Below are 22,158 nucleotides of genomic sequence, written 5' to 3'. Positions count from 1 at the left end.
ACAAATCTGAAACAGAAAATACCGGAAACACTCAGCAGGTCAGTCAGCATCTGTGGAGAAAACAGAGGGGTTAATGTTTGGATCATTCTGCAGAACTGCCTAATGGAGGGTCTACATTTAAAACGTTAACTCATCTGTTGTCTCCACAGGGACTGACTGAGTGCCTCCAGCATTTTCTGTTGATGATTCTCTGCTGTCTGCTATTGTACAGTTTGTATGTGTCTCATTGTCAGTTCCTGCATCTGTTCAAGACACAGGTAAAAGCAATCGATTCACTCCTTTGATGTGGATAAGCTGGTAAAACACATCCAGCTGAACAAAGCACATTTGAGATTTCATAGAATCATAGAATTGTAGAATTGTTACAGCACAGTAAGAGGCCATTCAGCCCATCGAGCCTGTGCCAGCTCTTTGTAAGAGCAATCCAGATAGTCCCATTTCCCTGCTCTTTCCCCGTAGCCCTGCAAAATTTTTTCTCTTTAAATATTTATCCAATTCCTTTTTGAAAGCCACGATTGAATCTGCTTCCACCACCCCCTCGGGCAGTGCATTCTAGATCACAACCACTCGCTGCGTAAAAAGGTTATTCCTCATGTCGCCTTTGCTTATTTTGCCAATCACCTTAAATCTGTGTCGTCTGGTTCTCGACCCTTCCACCAATGGGAACAGTTTCTCTTTATTTACTTTATCTAAACCCGCCATGATTTGAACACTTCTATCAAATCTCCCAGATTCTCCAGTCTATCCACGTAACTAAAGTCCCTCATCCCTGGAATCATTCTAGTAAATCTTTTCTGCACCCTCTCTAATGCTCCAGCTGTGGCCAAACCAGTGTTCTATAAAGGTTCAACATGACTTCCTTGCTTTTGTACTCTATGCCTCTATTTATAAAGCCCAGGATCCTGTATGCTTTTTTAACCGCTTTCTCAACTTGTCCTGCCACCTTCAACATATACCCAATCACAATGTGGAATCTGTATGGGTGGAGCTAAGAAACACCAAGGGGCAGAAAACGTTGGTGGGGGTTGTCTATAGGCCCCCAAACAGTAGTGGAGATGTAGGGGAGGGCATTAAACAGGAGATTAGAGACGCATGCAAGAAGGGTACAACTATAATCATGGGTGACTTTAATCTACATATAGATTGGTCAAACCAAATTAGCAATAATACTGTGGGGGAGGAATTCCTGGAGTGTGTGATGGTTTTCTAGACCAATACGTTGAGGAACCAACTCAAGAACAGGCGACCCCAGACTGGGTATTGTGCAATGAGAAAGGATTAATTAACAATCTTGTTGTTGGGGGTCCCTTAGGGAAGAGCGACCATAACATGATAGAATTCCTCATTAAGATGGAGAGTGAAGTAGTTGAATCCGAAACTAGGGTCCTGAATCTAAATAAAGGAAATTATGAAAGTATGAGGTGCGATAGACTGGGGAACTTTACTAAAAGGTCCCTTACAGTCAGAAATGGGGGAAATTATAATGGGGAACAAAGAAATGGCAGAACAATTAAACATACTTTGGTTCTATCTTCAAAAGGAGGACACAAATAACCTCCCAGAAATGTTAGGGAACCAAGGGTCAAGTGAGAGGGAGGAACTGAAGGAAACCAGTATTAGTAAAAAAATTGTGCCAGGGAAATTAATGGGGCTAAAGACTGACAAATCCCCAGGGCCTGATAATCTACATCCCAGAGTACTAAAGGAAGTGGCCCTGGAAATAGTGGATGCATTGGTGATCATCTTCCAAAATGCTATAGACTCTGGAACAGTTCCTACAGATTGGAGGGTGGCAAATGTAACCCCACTATTTAAAAAAGGAGGGAGAGAAAAAACAGGGAATTACAGACCAGTTAGCCTAACATCAATAGTGGGGAAAATGCTCGAGTCTATTATAAAAGATGTGATAACAGAACACTTGGAGGGCATTAATGGGATTGGACAAAGTCAGCATGGGTTTATGAAAGGGAAATCATGCTTAACAAATCTACTGGAGTTTTTTGAGGATGTAACTAGTAGAATAGATGGGGGAGAACCAGTGGATGTGGTGTACTTGGATTTTCAGAAGGCTTTTGATAAGGTCCCACACAAGAGGTTAGTGTGCAAAATTAAAGCACATGGGATTGGGGGGAATATACTGGCATGGATTGAGAATTGGTTGACAGACAGGAAACAGAGAGTAGGAATAAACGGGTCTTTTTCCGGGTGGCAGGCAGTGACTAGTGGGGTGCCGCAGGGATCAGTGCTTGGGCCCCAGTTATTCACAATATATATCAATGATTTGGATGAGGGAACTAAATGTAACATTTCCAAGTTTGCAGACGATACAAAGCTGGGGTGGAATGTGAGCTGTGAGGAGGATGCAAAGAGGCTCCAATGTGATTTAGATAAGTTGGGTGAGTGGGCAAGAACATGGCAGATGCAGTATAATGTGGATAAATGTGAGGTTATCCACTTTGGTTGTAAAAACAGAAAGGCAAATTATTATCTGAATGGTAATAGATTGGGAAAAGGGGGAGGTGCAACGAGACCTGGGTGTCCTTGTACACCAGTCACTGAAAGCGAGCATTCAGGTGCAGCAAGCAGTTAGGAAGGTGAATGGTATGTTGGCCTTCATTGCAAGAGGATTTGAGTACAGGAGCAGGGATGTGTTACTGCAGTTGTACAGGGCCTTGGTGAGACCACATCTGGAGTATTGTGTGCAGTTTTGGTCTCCTTATCTGAGGAAGGATGTCCTTGCTGTGGAGGGAGAGCAACAAAGGTTTACCAGACTGATTCCTGGGATGGCAGGACTGACGTATGAGGAGAGATTGGGTCGACTAGGCCTATATTCTCTAGAGTTTAGAAGAATGAGAGGTGATCTCATCGAAACATATAAAATTCTAACAGGACTAGACAGACTAGATGCAGGGAGGATATTCCCGATGGCTGGGGAGTCCAGAACCAGGGGTCACAGTCTCAGGATACGGGGTATGCCATTTAGAACCGAGATGAGGAGAAATCTCTTCACTCAGAGGGTGGTGAACCTGTGGAATTCTCTACCACAGAAGGCAGTGGAGGCCAAGTCATTAGATGTATTCAAGAAGGAGATAGATATATTTCTTAATGCTAAAGGGATCAAGGGATATGGGGAAAAAGCGGGAACAGGGTACTGAGTTAGACGATCAGCCATGATAATTTTGAATGGCGGAGCAGGCCCGAAGGGCCGAATGGCCTACTCTTGCTCCTATTTTCTATGTTTCTATGTTTCTAAAGCACAGAAGCAGGTCATTCATAGAATCATGGAATCATAGAATGGTTACAGTACAGACTGAGGCCATTCGGCCCATGCTGGCTCTTTTCCCTTCAAATATTTGTCCAGCTCCATTTTGAAAACCATGATTGAATCTGCTTCTACACACAAGTTACCCTTATCATCCCTGATAGGTCCCACCTTTTCCTCAGCTATCCTCTTGTTCTTAATGTACTGATAAAACATCTTTGGGTTTTCTTTAATGTTACTTGCTAACATTTTGTCTCTCCCTCCTTTTTTAAATAGTGGAGTTACATTTGCCACCCTCCAATCTGTAGGAACTGTTCCAGAGTCTATAGAATTTTGGAAGATGATCACCAATACATCCACTATTTCCAGGGCCACTTCCTTTAGTACTCTGGGATGTGGATTATCAGGCCCTGGGGATTTGTCAGCCTTTAGCCCCATTAATTTCCCTGGCACTATTTTTTTTACTAATACTGGTTTCCTTCAGTTCCTCCCTCTCACTAGATCCTTGGTTCCCTAACATTTCTGGGAGGTTATTTGTGTCCTCCTTTGTGAAGACAGAACCAAAGTATGTGTTTAATTGTTCTGCCATTTCTTTGTTCCCCATTATAATTTCCCCCATTTCTGACTGTAAGGGACCTACATTTGTCTTCCCTAATCTTTTTCTCTTGACATATTTATAGAAGCTTTTACAGTCAGTTTTTATGTTCCCTGCTGGTTTACTCTCATACTCTATTTTTCCCCTCTTAATCAATCTCTTTGTCCTCCTTTGCTGAATTCTGAACTGCTCCCAATCCTCAGGCTTGCCGCTTTTTCTGGCAATTTTATTTGTCTGCTCTTTGGATCTAATACTATCCCTAATTTCTTTTGTAAGCCATGGTTGAGCCACCTTTCCTGTTTTATTTTTGCACAGACAGGAATGAATAATTGTTGTAATTCCTGCACACGTTCTTTAAATATTAGCCATTGCCTATCCACCATCATCCCTTTTAGTAAAGTTCTCCAATCTATCATAGCCAACTCGCACCTCATACTTTCGTAATTTCCTTTATTTAGATTCAGGATCCTAGTTTCGGATTCAACTACTTCACTCTCCATCTTAATGAGGAATTCTATCATGTTATGGTCGCTCTTCCCTAAGGGACCCCCAACAACAAGATTGTTAATTAATCCTTTCTTATTGCACAATACCCAGTCGAGGATCGCCTGTTCTTGAGTTGGTTCCTCGATGTATTGGTCTAGAAAACCATCACGTACACACTCCAGGAATTCCTCCCCCACAATATTATTGCTAATTTGGTTTGACCAATCTATATGTAGATTAAAGTCTCCCATGATTATAGTTGTATCCTTCTTGCATGCGTCTCTAATTTCCTGTTTAATGCCCTCCCCTACATCTCCACTACTGTTTGGGGGCCTATAGACAACCCCCACCAACGTTTTCTGCCCCTTGGTGTTTCTTAGCTCCACCCATACAGATTCCACATCATGATTTTCCGAGCCAATATCCTTCCTCACTATTGCATTGATTTCCTCCTTTACTAACAACGCTACCCCACCTCCTTTCCCTTTTTGCCTGTCCTTCCTAAATATTGAATACCGCTGGATGTTCAGTTCCCATCCTTGGTCACCCTGCAGCCATGTCTCCGTAATCGCAACTATATCATAACCGTTAATATCTATCTGCGCTGTTAATTCATCTACCTTATTGCGAATGCTCCGCGCATTAAGACACAATGCCTTTAGACTTATCTTTTTAAGATTGCTAGTCATCTTAGTTTTATTTTGCACTATGGCCCTATTTGTTTTTCACCCTTGTTTTCTCTGCCTTCCACTATTGCTTCTTCCCTTTCTGTCTTTTGTTTCTATCCTTGTTTCCCCCTCCTCTGTCTCCCTGCTCAGGTTCCCATCCCCCTGCCATTCTAGTTTAAACCTTCCCCAACAGCACTAGCAAACACCCCCGCGAGGACATCGGTCCCGGTCCTGCTCGAGTGTAACCCGTCCCGCTTGTACAGGTCCCACCTTCCCCAGAACCGGTCCCAATGTCCCAGGAATCTAAATCCCTCCCTCCTACACCATCCCTGCAGCCACGCATTCATCCTGTCTATTCTCCTGTTCCTATACTCACTAGCACGTGGCACTGGTAGTAATCCTGAGATCACTGCCTTTGAGGTCCTCCTTTTTAATTTATCTCCTAACTCCTTAAATTCATCTTGCAGGACCTCATCCCTTTTTTTGCCTATGTCGTTGGTACCGATATGGACCACGACTACTGGCTGTTCACCCTCCCCCTCCAGAATGCCCTGCAGCCGCACCGTGACATCCTTGACCCTAGCACCAGGGAGGCAACATACCATCCTTGAGTCACGTTTAGATTTGATCAACTCAGTGTAAGTCCCATTCCTGCTTTGTGCGCTCTATTATGTTAAGTTACGGTAGATTTTGTTGCTTTAGCTACCCTGATAAGGTAATTGAACAGCTTCAATGTAGTTCTATGCCTCTGAAGAGGCATTAGTCCTGCTGATGACATTCCCATTCCCCTTGGGCTGATGTCCTTGGAGGCTCCCGTACTCGCTGTCGAAGAGGTACCAATTCCTCAGCCTCACTTTTTCTAAAGCCCCATCAGAGAACAAGACCAGTCTGTGACTTCTCCACTCCTAGGATTTTTTCATCAGAGCTTCCTTGTTTGACAAATTGTTCCAATCTCAATGCAAAGCGTCTGAAGTCAATGCTATGGAGATTGGACAGATGAAAGCTGCATATTGCCTGACTTTTTATTGAGTTCATGCCTGATTGGAATCAATGCTAATGGCTCCCTATTGGCCAGTGTGTCCTGTACAAGGGTAACTTGGGATGGGCAATAAATGCCGGCCTCGCCAGCGATGCCCACATCCCATGAACGAATAAAAAAAAAATTGTTCTGTTATATCTGGAGTGTGATGCGCTCGTCCAAGAGTTGACAAAGAGCCACAACATGATCCCCCAGAGTGAGATAAAATGGTGCCTTTTAGCGGGATATGTGGTAACTTCCAATATTTTTGGTCTCATATACAGTCAAAGGTTAAATGTAGGGAAATGGAAAATGTTGATTTTTTTACACTTGCTGTCACTGTGGGAGGGGAGATGTGTCTTGGGAATCAGCACAATCAGCCCATGATGCAGTTTATTTGTTCAGCGCACCAGCGGAGCAATGCTTGTTGAAAGTTGACACAATGGCCTGCAGACTACATGCTGAAGATGCAGCTGTTTGAGGTGTGCTGTGACTATTGGGCACTCATCCAGTGCCCATGACGCAAACCCAACATTGTTGTTGGGTTGTTTCCTTGAAATTACAGAAATGCAGAATACCAAGCGAATGACTGACTGCCTACGGAGTGAGATTGCAGCTTTTATTTTCCAGAACAGACATGTCTCCCGACTCCTCCCCTTTCCCTGGTACCACCCTAAATGTACAAAAACTCAAAAACAATCCAGCTGAGAATCATTGTTTGTGTGAGACAGTCACTCGAAAGAAAGTGTGGATCGCCATAACTCTCTCCGTTCTTCAACATGGGTAAGTCATGAATTCTGCTCAGTAATTATTCTTGAAACTATTTAAAATGCACACTCCTTATAGGGAGCTATTAATTCTGGCACTGTGCAGCTCATGTACCTCAGTGTTATCTCCTGTACAGATACAGTATAAAACTGTAACTATATATGGATATAATTAAATTCTCGAGCAGAAACCATGCAACGAAAGGGCTTGAACTGCAACACGACTTGTTCCCATTCCTTCCTCTCCTGTGTTTTCACAAGTACTAATGTCAATTATTCACTAATGTCAATTATTACCCAGATCTTGAAACCTGCTCATCACAAAGGATTAAAAATCTCAGAGAAATATCTTCATTTTATCATTGGCTGTCCAATCGGTGGGGGTTAAATTCGAAAACTCCCGAATCTGGGCACGGGGGTTGCGATGTGCGATTAACCCTTGCCCGGTCATTACGGTGCAGGCAGTGTGTAACATTCCTGCTGCCTGGTGATTTACTTGATACCTACCTGCGCTGCTGAGTGGCTGCTCACCAGCAGGAGGGCCCCAATATCGTGAGTGCCTCGCACCTCTTAAAGGCAGCCTGCGCCACTATGTTTACACACTGTTGAGTTATGTTAAAGCATTGAATAAAGGTTGCGCACGACTAAATCCCACATCCTCCAATCTGCATGCCAGACCTCACCAATCTGCCGATCTGAATTGGTACCAGGCCTGTGAGAGAGCGTGTGCCAAGGGTCTCTGCTGATGCACTGGAGGCCTTGGTGCAAGGGGTGGACAGAAGGAGGGGCATCCTATATCTGCAGGGGGGCAAGAGGCCCTCCAGACATATACACAAAAGACAGTGGGAGACAGCGGGGGATCATGAACCTGGAATTTTTTTTATTCGTTCATGGGATGTGGGCGTCGCTGGCGAAGCCAGCATTTATTGCCCTTGAGAAGGTGGTGGTGAGCCGCCTTCTTGAACCACTGCAGTCCGTGTGGTGACGGTTCTCCCACAGTGCTGTTAGGAAGGGAGTTCCAGGATTTTGACCCAGCGACGATGAAGGAACGGCGATATATTTCCAAGTCGGGATGGTGTGTGACTTGGAGGGGAACGTGCAGGTGGTGTTGTTCCCATGTACCTGCTGCGCTTGTCCTTCCAAGTGGTAGAGGTCACGGGTTTTGGAGGTGCTGTTGAAGAAGCCTTGGCGAGTTGCTGCAGTGCATCCTGTGGATGGTACACACTGCAGCCACTGTGCGCCGGTGGTGAAGGGAGTGAATGTTTAGGGTGGTGGATGGGGTGCCAATCAAGCGGACTGCTTTGTCCTGGACAGTGTCGAGCTTCTTGAGTGTTGTTGGAGCTGCACTCATCCAGGCAAGTGGAGAGTATTCCATCACACTCCTGACTTGTGCCTTGTAGATGGTGGAAAGGCTTTGGGGAGTCAGGAGGTTGCAGAATACCCAGCCTCTGACCTGCTCTTGTAGCCACCGTATTTATATGGCTGGTCCAGTTAAGTTTCTGGTCAATGGTGACCCCAGGATGTTGATGGTGGGGGATTCGGCGATGGTAATGCTGTTGAATGTCAAGGGGAGGTGGTTAGACTCTCTCTTGTTGGAGATGGTCATTGCCTGGCACTCGTCTGGCGTGAATGTTACTTGTCACTTATCAGCCCAAGCCTGGATGTTGTCCAGGTCTTTCTGCATGCGGGCTCGGACTGCTTCATTATTTGAGGGGTTGCGAATGGAACTGAACACTGTGCAATCATCAGCGAACGTCCCCATTTCTGACCTTATGATGGAGGGAAGGTCATTGATGAAGCAGCTGAAGATGGTTGGGCCTAGGACACTGCCCTGAGGAACTCCTGCAGCAATGTCCTGGGGCTGAGATGATTGGCCTCCAACAACCACTACCATCTTCTTTTGTGCTAGGTATGACTCCAGCCACTGGAGAGTTTTCCCCCTGATTCCCATTGACTTCAATTTTACTCGGGCTCCTTGGTGCCACACTCGGTCAAATGCTGCCTTGATGTCAAGGGCAGTCACTCTCACCTCACCTCTGGAATTCAGCTCTTTTGTCCAAGGCTGTAATGAGGTCTGGAGCCGAGTGGTCCTGGCGGAACCCAAACTGAGCATCGGTGAGCAAGTTATTGGTGAGTAAGTGCCGCTTGATAGCACTGTCGACGACACCTTCCATCACTTTGCTGATGATTGAGAGTAGACTGATGGGGCGGTAATTGGCCGGATTGGATTTGTCCTGCTTTTTGTGGACAGGACATACCTGGGCAATTTTCCACATTGTCGGGTAGATGCCAGTGTTGTAGCTGTACTGGAACAGCTTGGCTAGAGGCGCAGCTGGTTCTGGAGCACAAGTCTTCAGAACTACAGCTGGGATGTTGTCGGGGCCCATAGCCTTTGCTGTATCCAGTGCACTCAGCCATTTCTTGATATCACGTGGAGTGAATCGAATTGGCTGAAGACTGGCTTCTGTAATGGTGGGGATATCGGGAGGAGGCCGAGATGGATCATCCACTCGACACTTCTGGCTGAAGATGGTTGCAAACGCAGTGCAGGAAGAAGTTCCATGCTTTGACATGAATGGTCAAGGTGAGTGAGGTCAACTGTCAAGTGGCGTCTCCTACGAACTGCACCACGCACGACACCCCCCATTCCCCACATACCAATAAGCTATTTCCATCAGTACTCAACTCTTCAACCAAATGCTTCCTCTCACCCTCACACATTACCACTGTTGCAAGCTGCACACCCACAACTCACAGGTCACACACACTGGCAGCTGTTCAAACATGACCGGCACATCACCCAAACATCTTGCAGGACACTCACTGACACACATCCCGCTTTCTTGCAGAAGAAGGTGGTTCATAACAGGAGGCAGCGAGTGGCAGTGGCTCCATGGAACGTGAACCTGCCGTCCTCTCTCAGGGTGAGAGCACTCCTGTCCCACCCTCCCACTCCGCCAGTGCTCTGGCTGTTGTCTGTCGGCTAGTCGGCCCATTCCCTGTAGGGTATTGAAACTTTATTATAGGAACATAGGGAGATAGGAACTGGTGTAGGCCATTCAGCCCCTCGAGCCTGTTCCGCCACTCAATGAGATCATGGCTGATCTGTGACCTAACCCCATATACCTGCCTTAACCCCATATCCCTTAATACCATTGGATAACAAAAATCTATCAATCTCAGATTTAAAATTAACAATTGAGCTATTATCAACTGCCATTTGCAGAAGAGAGTTCCAAACTTCTCCCACCCTTTGTGTGTAGAAGTGTTTCCTGACTTCAGTCCTGGCTGTAAATGTTAGGCTCTGTCCCCTGGTCCTAGTATTCAAGTATCGGAGACCTCCAAAAACAGGTACAAATGCATCAGCAGCGAGAAGCAATAATCCAGCCACTAACCTGTAAATCCTGCATGGTCCCTTTAAATAGCACTGGTGGGGGGTCCTCCATGCCATTTACGACCTGTTCAGCTGTGTGTTGGCTGGAGCGTTGAGTTCCAAAATCGTATCTGCCCCTTTAAATCAGCTTTGCACGCTGATCTAATGCACATTCTCCCGACCTTACATGGAGCCAGTGTTTGCTTTCTGCGCGTGTGCAAACGCCTTCACTAAGATGGCGTCCGGCGCACATCATGCTACAAGCGTGTGCGTGCATTCTGGACGCCATTTTGGGTCCTTAGGAAGCCGCATAGTGCCTACAACACGGGCGCCACATGACCCAATTTATGGTCCAGTGACTTTTGATTAATTGTATTAGCTGGCCAGGAGAGAGACCACAAATATGAAGATTAACTAAACATGTATAATCCTGCTGCTTTATATTGTCCAGTCAGATATTCCTCCCCAATAGTTCCTAAATGATGTCATCAGAAAAGACATACTTGCTCTCGAGGCAGTACAAAGAAGGTTCACTCGGTTAATCCCGAGGATGAGGGGGCGGACATATGAGGAGAGGTTGAGTAGATTGGGACTCTACTCATTGGAATTCAGAAGAATGAGAGGCGATCTTATTGAAACATCTCAGATTGTGAAGGGGCTTGATCGGGTGGATGCGGTAAGGATGTTCCCAAGGATGGGTGAAACTAGAACTAGGGGGCATAATCTTAGAATAAGGGGCTGCTCTTTCAAAACTGAGATGAGGAGAAACTTCTTCACTCAGAGGGTAGTAGGTCTGTGGAATTTGCTGCCCCAGGAAGCTGTGGAAGCTACATCATTAAATAAATTTAAAACAGAAATAGACAGTTTCCTAGAAGTAAAGGGAATTAGGGGTTACGGGGAGCGGGCAGGAAATTGGACATGAATTTAGATTTGAGGTTAGGATCAGATCAGCCATGATCTTATTGAATGGCGGAGCAGGCTCGAGGGGCCGATTGACCTACTCCTGCTCCTATTTCTGATGTTCTTATGTTCAGTCCTTACTATTTGGACAGAAGTGGTCCAATTGCTGTTGATGATTGACCCTCTCCCCCAGTGCTAAGGAATGGTCTGATTTGGAGTGGGGGGCAAATTGCTTCACTTCACAGTGATCATAGCATCAGGTACGGTAGCATAGTGGTTATGTTACCGGACTAGTAATCCGGAGTCATGAGTTTAAATCCTGCCATGGTAGTTGGGGAATTTTAAATTCAATTTTTTAAATAAAAATCTGGAATTAAAAAATACTAGTATCAGTAATGGTGGCCATGAAACTACTGGATCATCATAAAAACCCATCTGGTTCACTAATGCCCTTTAGGGAAGGAAACCTGCCGTCCTTACCCGGTCTGGCCTATATGTGACTCCAGACCCACAGCAATGTGGTTGATTCTTAATTGCCCTTTGTTGAAATGGCCTAGCAAAACCACTCAGTTGTAAAATCTTGCTCAAAAAAGTCATAATGAGAATAAAACTGGATGGATCACAAGGTACCGGACATGACAAAGGCAAACCAAGCCCAGTCAACCCTGCAAAAACCTCCTTGTACAGAACATCTGGGGACTTGTACCAAAATTGGGAGTGCTGTCCCACAGATTAGTCAAGCAACTGTAGGGGGTGGTGGTGTGTGTCAGCTTCACCTCTGACTTCTGAGCGGTCCGAATCGCTCCCACTCCCTGGGTTCTAGACCTTGGACTTATTTGGGGGTTGTGACAAAGTGCAGCAGACAACCGGTTTTTGGTGCAAAGAAACTTTGACCTTTATTCAAGAGAGAAAATACAACACAACAATCTTAACACTCTAATAAAATGGGGAACACTTCGGTACACACGAGGGAAATTACAGTAGAAAGATACCTCACCCCTCCCAATCCCACTTTTCTCGCTAAGTTGGACTCTAAAGGACCAGAGATAATACTCACCAAACAAATCCTTGACAGTAATTCACCCAGAGAGTAAGTCAGGAATAGATTGTAGAGTGGAAACTTTGAGATCTTCGGTTTTCTCCCGAGTTGGTTATCTTTGGTCGCGGTGGCCCAATATTACCCGGTTGGTTGGTGGTAATATTAGTTTGTTGTTTTGTAAGGCCCTTGTTGCCGCGAGGTGTCTGACGGTCACTGGGGCTGTTGCTCTGGTTTCTTCTTGTGTGTCGGCCTGCTTCTAGAGCTGCTGACCTTCCCTGTCGAACTCCTTTCCTGTTGCCCCCTCGCCTTGTTGTTCGCTGGAAACTGCTTTTCCTTCCAGAGACAGGCAGAACAAGAGAAGCAGCACACAAGCGCTAGCAAGAGCCAGAGAGAGAGAGAGAGAGAGAGAGGTTTCGAGTTTCCACTTCTATATCCCTCTCTTACAATGGTCTTCATCACTTAAAAAAAAAAGGCACTTCATGTCTGTTTAAACAGTTCTTACAAAGTCCTTAAGAATCTTTGATGGCTTTTTGATGGTCCCTCATCATGTTGCAATTGCTTCTCCCGATGGGTCATTGTTAATTCCGATTTTTAGAGCTTGTCACACAAGACTTCCTTTTGTATCCAACGTCCTAGGTGTTGATCGGTTTTGCTTTAAAACAAAGACATAGCCTCACCATGTCTGGAGCAGTTGCCTCTTTCAATGGCAGTGAGTGTTGACCACCTGCTGTAGGTTTTGCATTAAAACAGAGACATGTCTGAAGCAGTAATTCTCCCACATTCCACTGTGTGTGTTGTTGAATTCGTCTGGTGACCTCTCACCTATCCGTCCATCTTAGGATTTCAGTCAATGGCCAAAGTTTTCCATACTCAGGGAAAAGGTGAATTTCTTTAGGGTTTTTCTCCGAGTTTTGGGGGATCTGTGAATTTTGAGAATCTTACACAACAGCCTGACATAGCCATACTCACAGAATCACACCTTTCAGCTAACGTCCTAGACTCTTCCATCACCATCCCTGGGTATGTCCTGTCCCACTGGCAGAATAGACCAACCAGAGGTGGTGGTACAGTGATATACAGTCAGGAGGGAGTGGCCCTGGGAGTCCTCAACATTGACTCCGGACCTCATGGCATCAGGTCAAACATGGGCAAGGAAATCTCCTGCTGATTACCACCTACTGCCCTCCCTCAGCTGATGAATCAGTCCTCCTCCATGTTGAGCACCACTTGGAGGAAGCACTGAGGGTAGCAAGGGCACAGAATGTACTCTGGGCGGGGACTTCAATGTCCATCACCAAGAGTGGCTCGGTAGCACCACTGCTGGCCGAGTCCTGAAGGACACAGCTGCCAGACGGGCCAGCGGCAGGTGGTGAGCGAACCAACACGAGGGAAAAACCTACTTGACCTCGTCCTCACCAATCTACCTGTCGCAGATGCATCTGTCCATGACAGTATTGGTAGGAGTGACCACCGCACAGTCCTCGTGGAGATGAATTCCCGTCTTCGCACTGAGGACACCGTCCAACGTGTTGTGTGGCACTACCACCGTGCTAAATGAGATAAATTCAGAACAGATCTAGCAGCTCAAAACTGGGCATCCATGAGGCACTGTGGGCCATCAGCAGCAGCAGAATTGTATTCCAGCACAATCTGTAACCTCATGGCCCGGCATATTCCTCACTCTACCATTACCAACAAGCCAGGGGATCAACCCTGGTTCAATGAGGAGTGTAGAAGAGCATGCCAGGAGCAGCACCAGGCGTACCTAAAAATGAGGTGCCAACCTGGTGAAGCTACAACTCAGGACTACATGCATGCTAAACAGCGGAAGCAACATGCTATAGACAGAGCTAAGCGATTCCACAACCAACGGATCAGATTAAAGCTCTGCAGTCCTGCCACATCCAGTTGTGAATGGTGGTGGACAATTAAACAACTAATGGGAAGAGGAGACTCTGTAAACATCCCCATCCTCAATGATGGCAGAGTCCAGCACGTGAGTACAAAAGACAAGGCTGGAGCGTTTGCAACCATCTTCAGCCAGAAGTGCCGAGTGGACGATCCATCTCGGCCTCCTCCCGATATCCCCACCATCACAGAAGCCAGTCTTCAGCCAATTCGATTCACTCCACGTGATATCAAGAAATGGCTGAGTGCACTGGATACAGCAAAGGCTATCAAGCAGCACTTACTCACCAATAACCTGCTCACCGATGCTCAGTTTGGGTTCCGCCAGGACCACTCGGCTCCAGACCTCATTACAGCCTTGGTCCAAACATGGACAAAAGAGCTGAATTCCAGAGGTGAGGTGAGAGTGACTGTCCTTGACATCAAGGCAGCATTTGACCGAGTGTGGCACCAAGGAGCCCTAGTAAAATTGAAGTCAATGGGAATCAGGGGGAAAAGTCTCCAGTGGCTGGAGTCATACCTAGCACAAAGGAAGATGGTAGTGGTTGTTGGAGGCCAATCATCTCAGCCCCAGGACATTGCTGCAGGAGTTCCTCAGGGCAGTGTCCTAGGCCCAACCATCTTCAGCTGCTTCATCAATGACCTTCCCTCCATCATAAGGTCAGAAATGGGGATGTTCGCTGATGATTGCACAGTGTTCAGTTCCACTCGCAACCCCTCAGATAATGAAGCAGTCCGGCGCACAGTGGCTGCAGTGTGTACCATCCACAGGATGCACTGCAGCAACTCGCCAAGGCTTCTTCAACAGCACCTCCCAAACCCGCAACCTCTACCACCTGGAAGGACAAGAGCAGCAGGTACATGGGAACAACACCACCTGCACGTTCCCCTCCAAGTCACACACCATCCCGACTTGGAAATATATCGCCGTTCCTTCATCGTCGCTGGGTCAAAATCCTGGAACTCCCTTCCCAACAGCACTGTGGGAGAACCTTCACCACACGGACTGCAGCAGTTCAAGAAGGCGGCTCACCACCACCTTCTCAAGAGCAATTAGGGATGGACAATAAATGCCGGCCTCGCCAGCGACGCCCACATCCCATGAACGAATTAAAAACAAATGCTGTGAAAACTGAGCATAAAAAGCAAAACGAATAAACAATCTGCTTCACATCTTTAGATGAAACTGTACCAGCGGTTGGAAGACTTCCTGCAATACCCCTGCCAAGTTCTGACGGAGTTAATCTAAGTGATCAGGCCAGAGCTCAACTGACCAGTCCCATCAACACAAAGCTGATTCCTGCTATTTACATCCTAGTGTTTGTCATTGGGCTCCCTGCTAATGCAATGGCCCTTTGGATAATGGCTGCAAAAAGCAAGAAGCCGTCCACCATCTTCCTGATTAACCTGGCGACCACAGACCTCCTTCTGATCCTGATGCTGCCTTTCAAGATCTCCTACCACCTTCTGGGCAATGACTGGCGCTTTGGTGAGGGTCTGTGTCGGACAATGACCGCCTTCTTCTACGGGAACATGTACTGCTCCATCCTGCTCCTCACCTTCATCAGCATCGACAGATACTTCGCTCTGGTCCATCCATTTATCTCTAGACGCTTCAGGGACAATACGTTTGCCGTTGTTGCTTGTATTGTAATTTGGGTGATTGTTATTCTCTTTGTTTTGCCTTTTCTCTTTGTGAAGCAGTGCTTTGAAATCCCGGACCTGGGAATCACCTCGTGCCACGATGTATATCTAAAGGATAATGAGATTGTTCAGTTCCATTATTGGTTGGCTGTTGTTGTATTAGGGTTTTTCATTCCAAGCTTCATTACTATATTTTGTTACATTTCTGTAATCAAATGTTTAATGGTTAATGAAACAAAGTATAGAAAGGCTGTAAAAATCACTATTTTAATTCTATTTATGTATCTGGTGTGTTTCACTCCCAGTAACACGGTGCTGCTGGTGCACCAATGGGTCCCTGAACTCCACACATGTTACATGTCTTTCCTGTCTCTCAGCAGCTTCAACAGTTGCATTGACCCTTTCATTTACTACTACATTTCTGATGAGTTTAGAAACAAGGTAAAGATGGTTCTCTGTTTCCAGAAAGTTGGAACAAGGGAATTGAATTTACAGCCGTCCACCATGTTGGAATTGACTTCACCCATGATTTCTTCACCCAGTTCCTCATCAACTTTGTGCAGAGAGTATTTGAGCCATTCGGATAATGAAGCTCCAAGGATGGACCCTAAATCTGTACTGAATTAGCTGACGTTAGGTAGGGCAGCAGTAAGGGTGCTCAGCATCTTGGGTTATGGAGGGAAAAACTGGGCGACTCATTATAACATCTCAAGGACGTCCCAACTAGGAATGTACGATCGTCAAGTAATGACAGGGGTCAGAACAGGCTGTGATCACTTCCTGAGTTTAAATAGCTGGTCGACCTTCATTGTAAAGTTAGGAATTGAGGCCAGGCAGCAGAGAGTACTCGTTGCTCGTGGATTGGTGCACGATGAGGAATTTATAGCTGTGAATTTCCTGCCACGAGTGTCATAAGTCAGACAGATATGGCCCCTGTCCTACAGTGGATTTATTTTCATTGAGTAATTACACATTTCATTTGAGCTGTAAGGTGTATTGAAATCTCAATTTTCTGAAACAGATAGCAAACTTGTACAGAACTTGGACATGTTGTAGATTATGTTTGCTGAAGCTAGCTTTAGTTTAAATATATATTTCTGTTTATTTATTCCAGTCATCTGTGAGTCATCAATAAAAAATGAACTTTAAAGTGTTTCATATCGAAAAAGATTGTTGTTGATATTTTACCAGAATAATTTTCTCAGCTCCTCACGAACTCCAGTAGATTGTGAGGCACAATTCGTTTCTTCCCATGATTACTTCTCATGGCTCCTGCGCTCTTTAGGGTGCAAGATGCTAAATTTGCAGTGAAAATCCAGAGTCAGCGTCTAAATTAGGTCCAGACTGTAGCAGTTTCACACAGTTTGTATTGGTCCACAGTGGGATCATACACAAAGTGCTCAGGGAGTCGGCTGGTCTCTCTGGTTACTTTTAAACCTACCTGACTTATGTAAACTAGGAGATCTTCCATGGCATTGTTCATGGTGAGTCGGAAGGGGTGTTATGCCAAGTTAGTATTACGAGAGATTGGGAAGGCCTTGGAATCTGGCAGCACTGGGAATTCGGTATTGGGGTTTGTGAGTACTGAGGGGGGATCTGAGAGGGATTGGAGTGTGAGGAGGGAGCCACGGGGGGTTTCAGCCACCGTTGTGATACTCTTGCTCTTTATTCTCAGCTCAGTGTTAGTCATTCTGTATTCCCAACAACCTAAAAGCCCCGACTACCTGCTTTGTGCCTTTGACATGGTTCAGCTGTCAGCCGCATAAAAACTGTCAACTGGATGCTGATCACCTCAAGTTCCTTTTCAAATCATACGACCTTTTCCATTTTCCTCCAAAGTGGATTAAAGACAGCTCCAGTCTGAGAAATGTTCTTCCACTGCAGGGGCACATCTCCCTGAGCCCATGCACCATTTCCAACTGTTCTCCACTGGTGTCCACTTTCTTCACTCACTCTTCATGTTTCTGGTGCTCTTCCTTGTCTGAGAGGTGAAATCTTGATCTTTGGGGAGTGATGTTTATCCCCTTACTTCCTGGCTTTAATTTTTAGGCCATGTTCCCGAGTCCTAGACTCCCCAACCAGCGGAAATAGTTTCTCTCTATCCACCATTTCAGTTTCCCTTAATATCTTGAAAACTTTGATCAAATCACCCCTTAATCATCTAAATTCCAGAAAATATAACCCCAATTTGTGTAATCTCTCCTCGTAACTTAACCCTTGAAGTCCGGGTATCATTCTAGTGAACCTACGCTGCACTCCCTCCAAGGCCAATATGTCCTTCCGAAGGTGCGGTGCCCAGAACTGCTCACAGTACTCCAGGTGCGGTCTAACCAGGGTTTTGTATAGCTGCAGCATAACTTCTGCCCCCTTGTACTCTAGTCCTCCAGATATGAAGGCCAGCATTCCATTAGCCTTTTTGATTATTTTCTGCACCTGTTCATGACACTTCAATGATCTGTGTACCTGAACTCCTAAGGGGTTGATTTTGCAACAGTGGCGGGTTGGCAGCGGGGGGGAGGGGGGGTTTGGGGGGGGGGGTGAAGGTGCCCGTGGCAAACCCAAATAAACAAAACTTACCGTTTCCGAGGCGATCGCACGGTGATTGCTGACAATTAACGTCCTCTCCGGGTTTCGCGCCCGGCAGCCTCTGATTGACAGGCTGGCTGCCAACTGGAGCTGCAACACTGGGTGGGGGCGGGGGGAGAAAGAGAGGGAGTGAGACGTCACCCAGCACTGGAACGGAAGATCGGGGGTGGGGGGAAGATCGGGGGGGAGAGGGGGGAAGATCGGGGGGGGGGGGAGGGGGGAAGATCGGGGGGGGAGAGGGGGGAAGATCGGGGGGGGAGAGGGGGGAAGATCGGGGGGGGAGAGGGGGGAAGATCGGGGGGGGAGAGGGGGGAAGATCGGGGGGGAGAGGGGAAGATCAGGGGAGGGGGAAGATTGGGGGGAGAGAGGAAGATCGGGGGGGGGGAGGGGAAGATCGGGGGGGAGAGGGGAAGATCGGGGGGGAGAGGGGGGAAGATCGGGGGGGGAGGGGGGAAGATCGGGGGGGGAGAGGGGGGAAGATCGGGGGGGGGAGAGGGGGGAAGATCGGGGGGGGAGAGGGGGGAAGATCGGGGGGGAGAGGGGAAGATCAGGGGAGGGGGAAGATTGGGGGGAGAGAGGAAGATCGGGGGGGGGGAGGGGAAGATCGGGGGGGAGAGGGGAAGATCGGGGGGGAGAGGGGGGAAGATCGGGGGGGGAGGGGGGAAGATCGGGGGGGGAGAGGGGGGAAGATCGGGGGGGAGAGGGGGGAAGATCGGGGGGGAGGGGGGAAGATCGGGGGGGAGAGGGGGGAAGATCGGGGGGGAGAGGGGGGAAGATCGGGGGGGAGATCGGGGGGGGGAAGGGGAAGATCGGGGGGGAGAGGGGGGAAGATCGGGGGGGAGAGGGGAAGATCGGGGGAGGGGGAAGATTGGGGGGAGAGAGGAAGATCGGGGGGAGATCGGGGGGGAGAGGGGAAGATCGGGGGGAGGGGAAGATCGGGGGGGGAGAGGGGAAGATCAGGGGGAAGATCGGGGGGAGATCGGGGGGGAGAGGGGAAGATCGGGGGGAGGGGTAGATCGTGGGGAGGGGAAGATCGGGGGGGAGAGGGGAAGATCGGGGGGAGATCGGGGGGGAGGGGGAAGATCGGGGGGAGGGGTAGATCGGGGGGAGGGGAAGATCGGGGGGGGGGAAGATTGGGGGGAAGATCAGGGGGAGGGGAAGATCGGGGGAGGGGAAGATCAGGGGAGAGGAAGATCGGGGGGAGAGGAAGATCGGGGGAGAGGAAGATCGGGGGGAGGTGAAGATCGGGGGGAGAGGAAGATCGGGGGGAGGGGAAGATCGGGGGGAGAGGAAGATCGGGGGGAGGTGAAGAGGGAGACTTCGGACATCGGAGCAGGATGGAAAGATCAGTCGATTTTGTGTTTTAACTTCCTTCTCTGGTTTTTGATGTAATTTATTTAGTTTCTTTTTCCCTGATCGGGCCACTCCACTCCTGCTTTCACCAGGCATGAATCACTCGCGTTGGACAAGCCGCCCAGGCAAGTTAAAAATTGTTACAATCACTTCCTCTCTCACAGGTAAAGTGCCTTAAACACCTCAATGAGGTACATTTGCCTCTTTAACTGTCATCCCGCCGGCTTTAATTGCCGGGACTTCCGTGATTTTCGGAGCCCCCCACCCCCAATTCCCCCTAAAATTGAGCCCTAAGTCTCTTTGGACCTCTGCTGTTTCGAGCTTTTCACCATTTAGAAAGTACTCTGATCCTTTTTAGGTCCAAAGTGGATGACCTCACACTTGCCCACATTGAAATCCATTTGCCATAGTTTTGCCCATTCACTTAATCTATTAATATCGCTCTGTAATTTTCTGCTTCCATCTACACTGCTTACAATGCTGCCTATCTTTGTGTCATTGGCAAACTTGGATATGTGGCTCTCTATCCCGTCATCTAAGTCGTTAATAAATATTGTGAATAATTGAGGCCCCGACACCAATCCCTGCGGGACTCCACGAGTCACTTCCTGCCAATGTGAGTACCTGCCCATTATCCTGACTCTCTGTCTCCTGTCGCTCAGCCAATCTCCTAACCAGGTCAATAATTTGCCCTCCATTCCATGGGCTTCTATCTTAGCTAACAGTCTCTTACGAGGGACTTTATCAAATGCCTTCTGGAAGTCCATTGACATTCCCCTCTCCACTACTTTAGTCACCTCTTCAAAAAAACTGGAGAATTGAAAAGGAACTGGGTGGTTTATGACATTCTCTGTTTCCTTCAGACTCGATCTCCATGTACAAACAGACAGGGTTAGTTCAACCGGCAACCACAACTTCAGAAATAGAAGGAAAGAAATAATTTGCATTTATATAGTGACTTTAACGTCCTCTAAACATCGAAAGTGCTTCACAACCAATGAACTACTTTTAAGGGGCAGTCACTGTTGTGTAGGATAATGAGGCAAGCTATTAGGGCACAGCAAGGGCTGAATGATGGCCAGGAAACCAGGAGAGCTCTGCTCTTTTTGGGTAGTGCCATGGGATCTTATCTGTCCACCTGAACAGACAGGGCCTCGGTTTAAAGTCTCATTAAAGAGACTGTGGGGTGAATTCCCATGGGGATTCTCCCGTTCTGCCGCAGAAACTTCAGCAGAAGAGCCGCGGAAACTCTGGAAAAACAACGTGACGACCGTTTACACCATTATTCCGGGGTTTCTGCAGAAGTTACGACAGATGAGCAGGAGATCCAGCACAGAAATTTACCCCGTGTGTCTCCAACAATGCAGCACTCCCTCAGCACTGCACTGAAAGCTCATGTCCTGGGTTTAAAACCACAACTTCAGCCTCAGAGGCAAGGGGTCGAACTCCTGAGCTAGTGTTTAATTGCCTTTATCAGATTGAGCAAAAGGTTTATTGTGATCAGTGCAGTTAATCACAAGATAAATATCGATGAGCTCATCCATCCCTAGAGTCCTCCGTCACATCAGCCAGCTGGTTATTGGATGGATTATCGTCACCTCCGTCAGTCCGAAATTTACCTTTCACTAATGAGCCAGTGCTCCCTGATTCTACTTTACTTAAAGCAACTGAATTGAGTGGGAACTGCTCGCAGTGACCTATGGCATTCAAGCATCGCCTGGGTGTTGTGTGTGAGGGTTGATCGGCCCCCTGCGAGGGCACGGCCTGTGCCACCTTCCATCTCTTCTCTCAGCAGCTGCCAAGGGAGAAAGGGGCGTCTGTCTGACAAAGGCCCCACTGTTGAGGCTGCCGGAAGGGGAAGGATTCCTGCTCGCAGCCTTTTGTACCTTGTCCGCACTGCTCAGCGTCTCGGAGGCACGGACTTCTGTGGGCAACACCAAGGCAATTTCTTGCTTGGGATGGGGGGGGGGGGGGTCTTGTCAACTGGAGGGAGAACGTGGTGGTGTAGGGGTCACCTGGACCTTCCCGGCCCCCTCAACCCCCCCACTTCCCCCCCCAACACTCCCCACTCCCACCCAGCCCTGATTGTGTTTATTGTAACAAAATCTCCTAATACACATTGATTGCAGTCATTTAGGCATCGAAAAGGAGTTTGGGGGTTTGGTAAAAGAACCAGAGAGGAAATGAGGAGAGTTTTTTTTACGCAGCGAGTTGTTCTGATCTGGAATTCACTGCCTGAAAGGGAATTGGATAAATACTTGAAGGGAAAAATTACAGGGCTCTGGGGAAAGAGCGGGGGAATGGGACTAATTGGACAGCTCTTTCACAGAGCCAGCACAGGCACGATGGGCCCAATGGTCTTCTGTGTTGTATGATTCTATAATCTGTAGAATGTGTTATGTAAATTGTAAGAGGAAGGAAGCAAAAGGAGTTAAGAGTTTTGGGTCTAAATTGGGCCGCGCAGTGCCTGTTGAGCAGGCGCTACACGGACTCGTAAGCCCCAAAAATGGTGTCCGAGACTCCCCGCATGCCGTGCGCAGGACGCCATCTTGGTAAAGG

At 47.6% G+C, this 22,158-nt stretch overlaps 1 protein-coding gene across 1 annotated transcript; it reads left to right on the top strand.

Annotated features, from left to right (window-relative positions):
* The first annotated feature begins 6,540 nt into the window (after positions 1-6,540).
* Positions 6,541-16,828, top strand: LOC137299666 (proteinase-activated receptor 2-like). The gene is made up of 2 exons (XM_067968600.1): positions 6,541-6,812; positions 15,197-16,828. The coding sequence occupies exons 1-2, from the start codon at positions 6,809-6,811 to the stop codon at positions 16,285-16,287; spliced, it is 1,095 nt and encodes a 364-aa protein (XP_067824701.1). The 5' UTR covers positions 6,541-6,808; the 3' UTR covers positions 16,288-16,828.
* Positions 16,829-22,158: the final 5,330 nt, after the last annotated feature.

Source organism: Heptranchias perlo, chromosome 29 (genome assembly GCF_035084215.1).
Source record: "Heptranchias perlo isolate sHepPer1 chromosome 29, sHepPer1.hap1, whole genome shotgun sequence".
Taxonomy (NCBI): domain Eukaryota; kingdom Metazoa; phylum Chordata; class Chondrichthyes; order Hexanchiformes; family Hexanchidae; genus Heptranchias; species Heptranchias perlo.
Note: the sequence above shows the minus strand (reverse complement) of the source record. Positions and strands in the feature narration are given on the sequence as shown.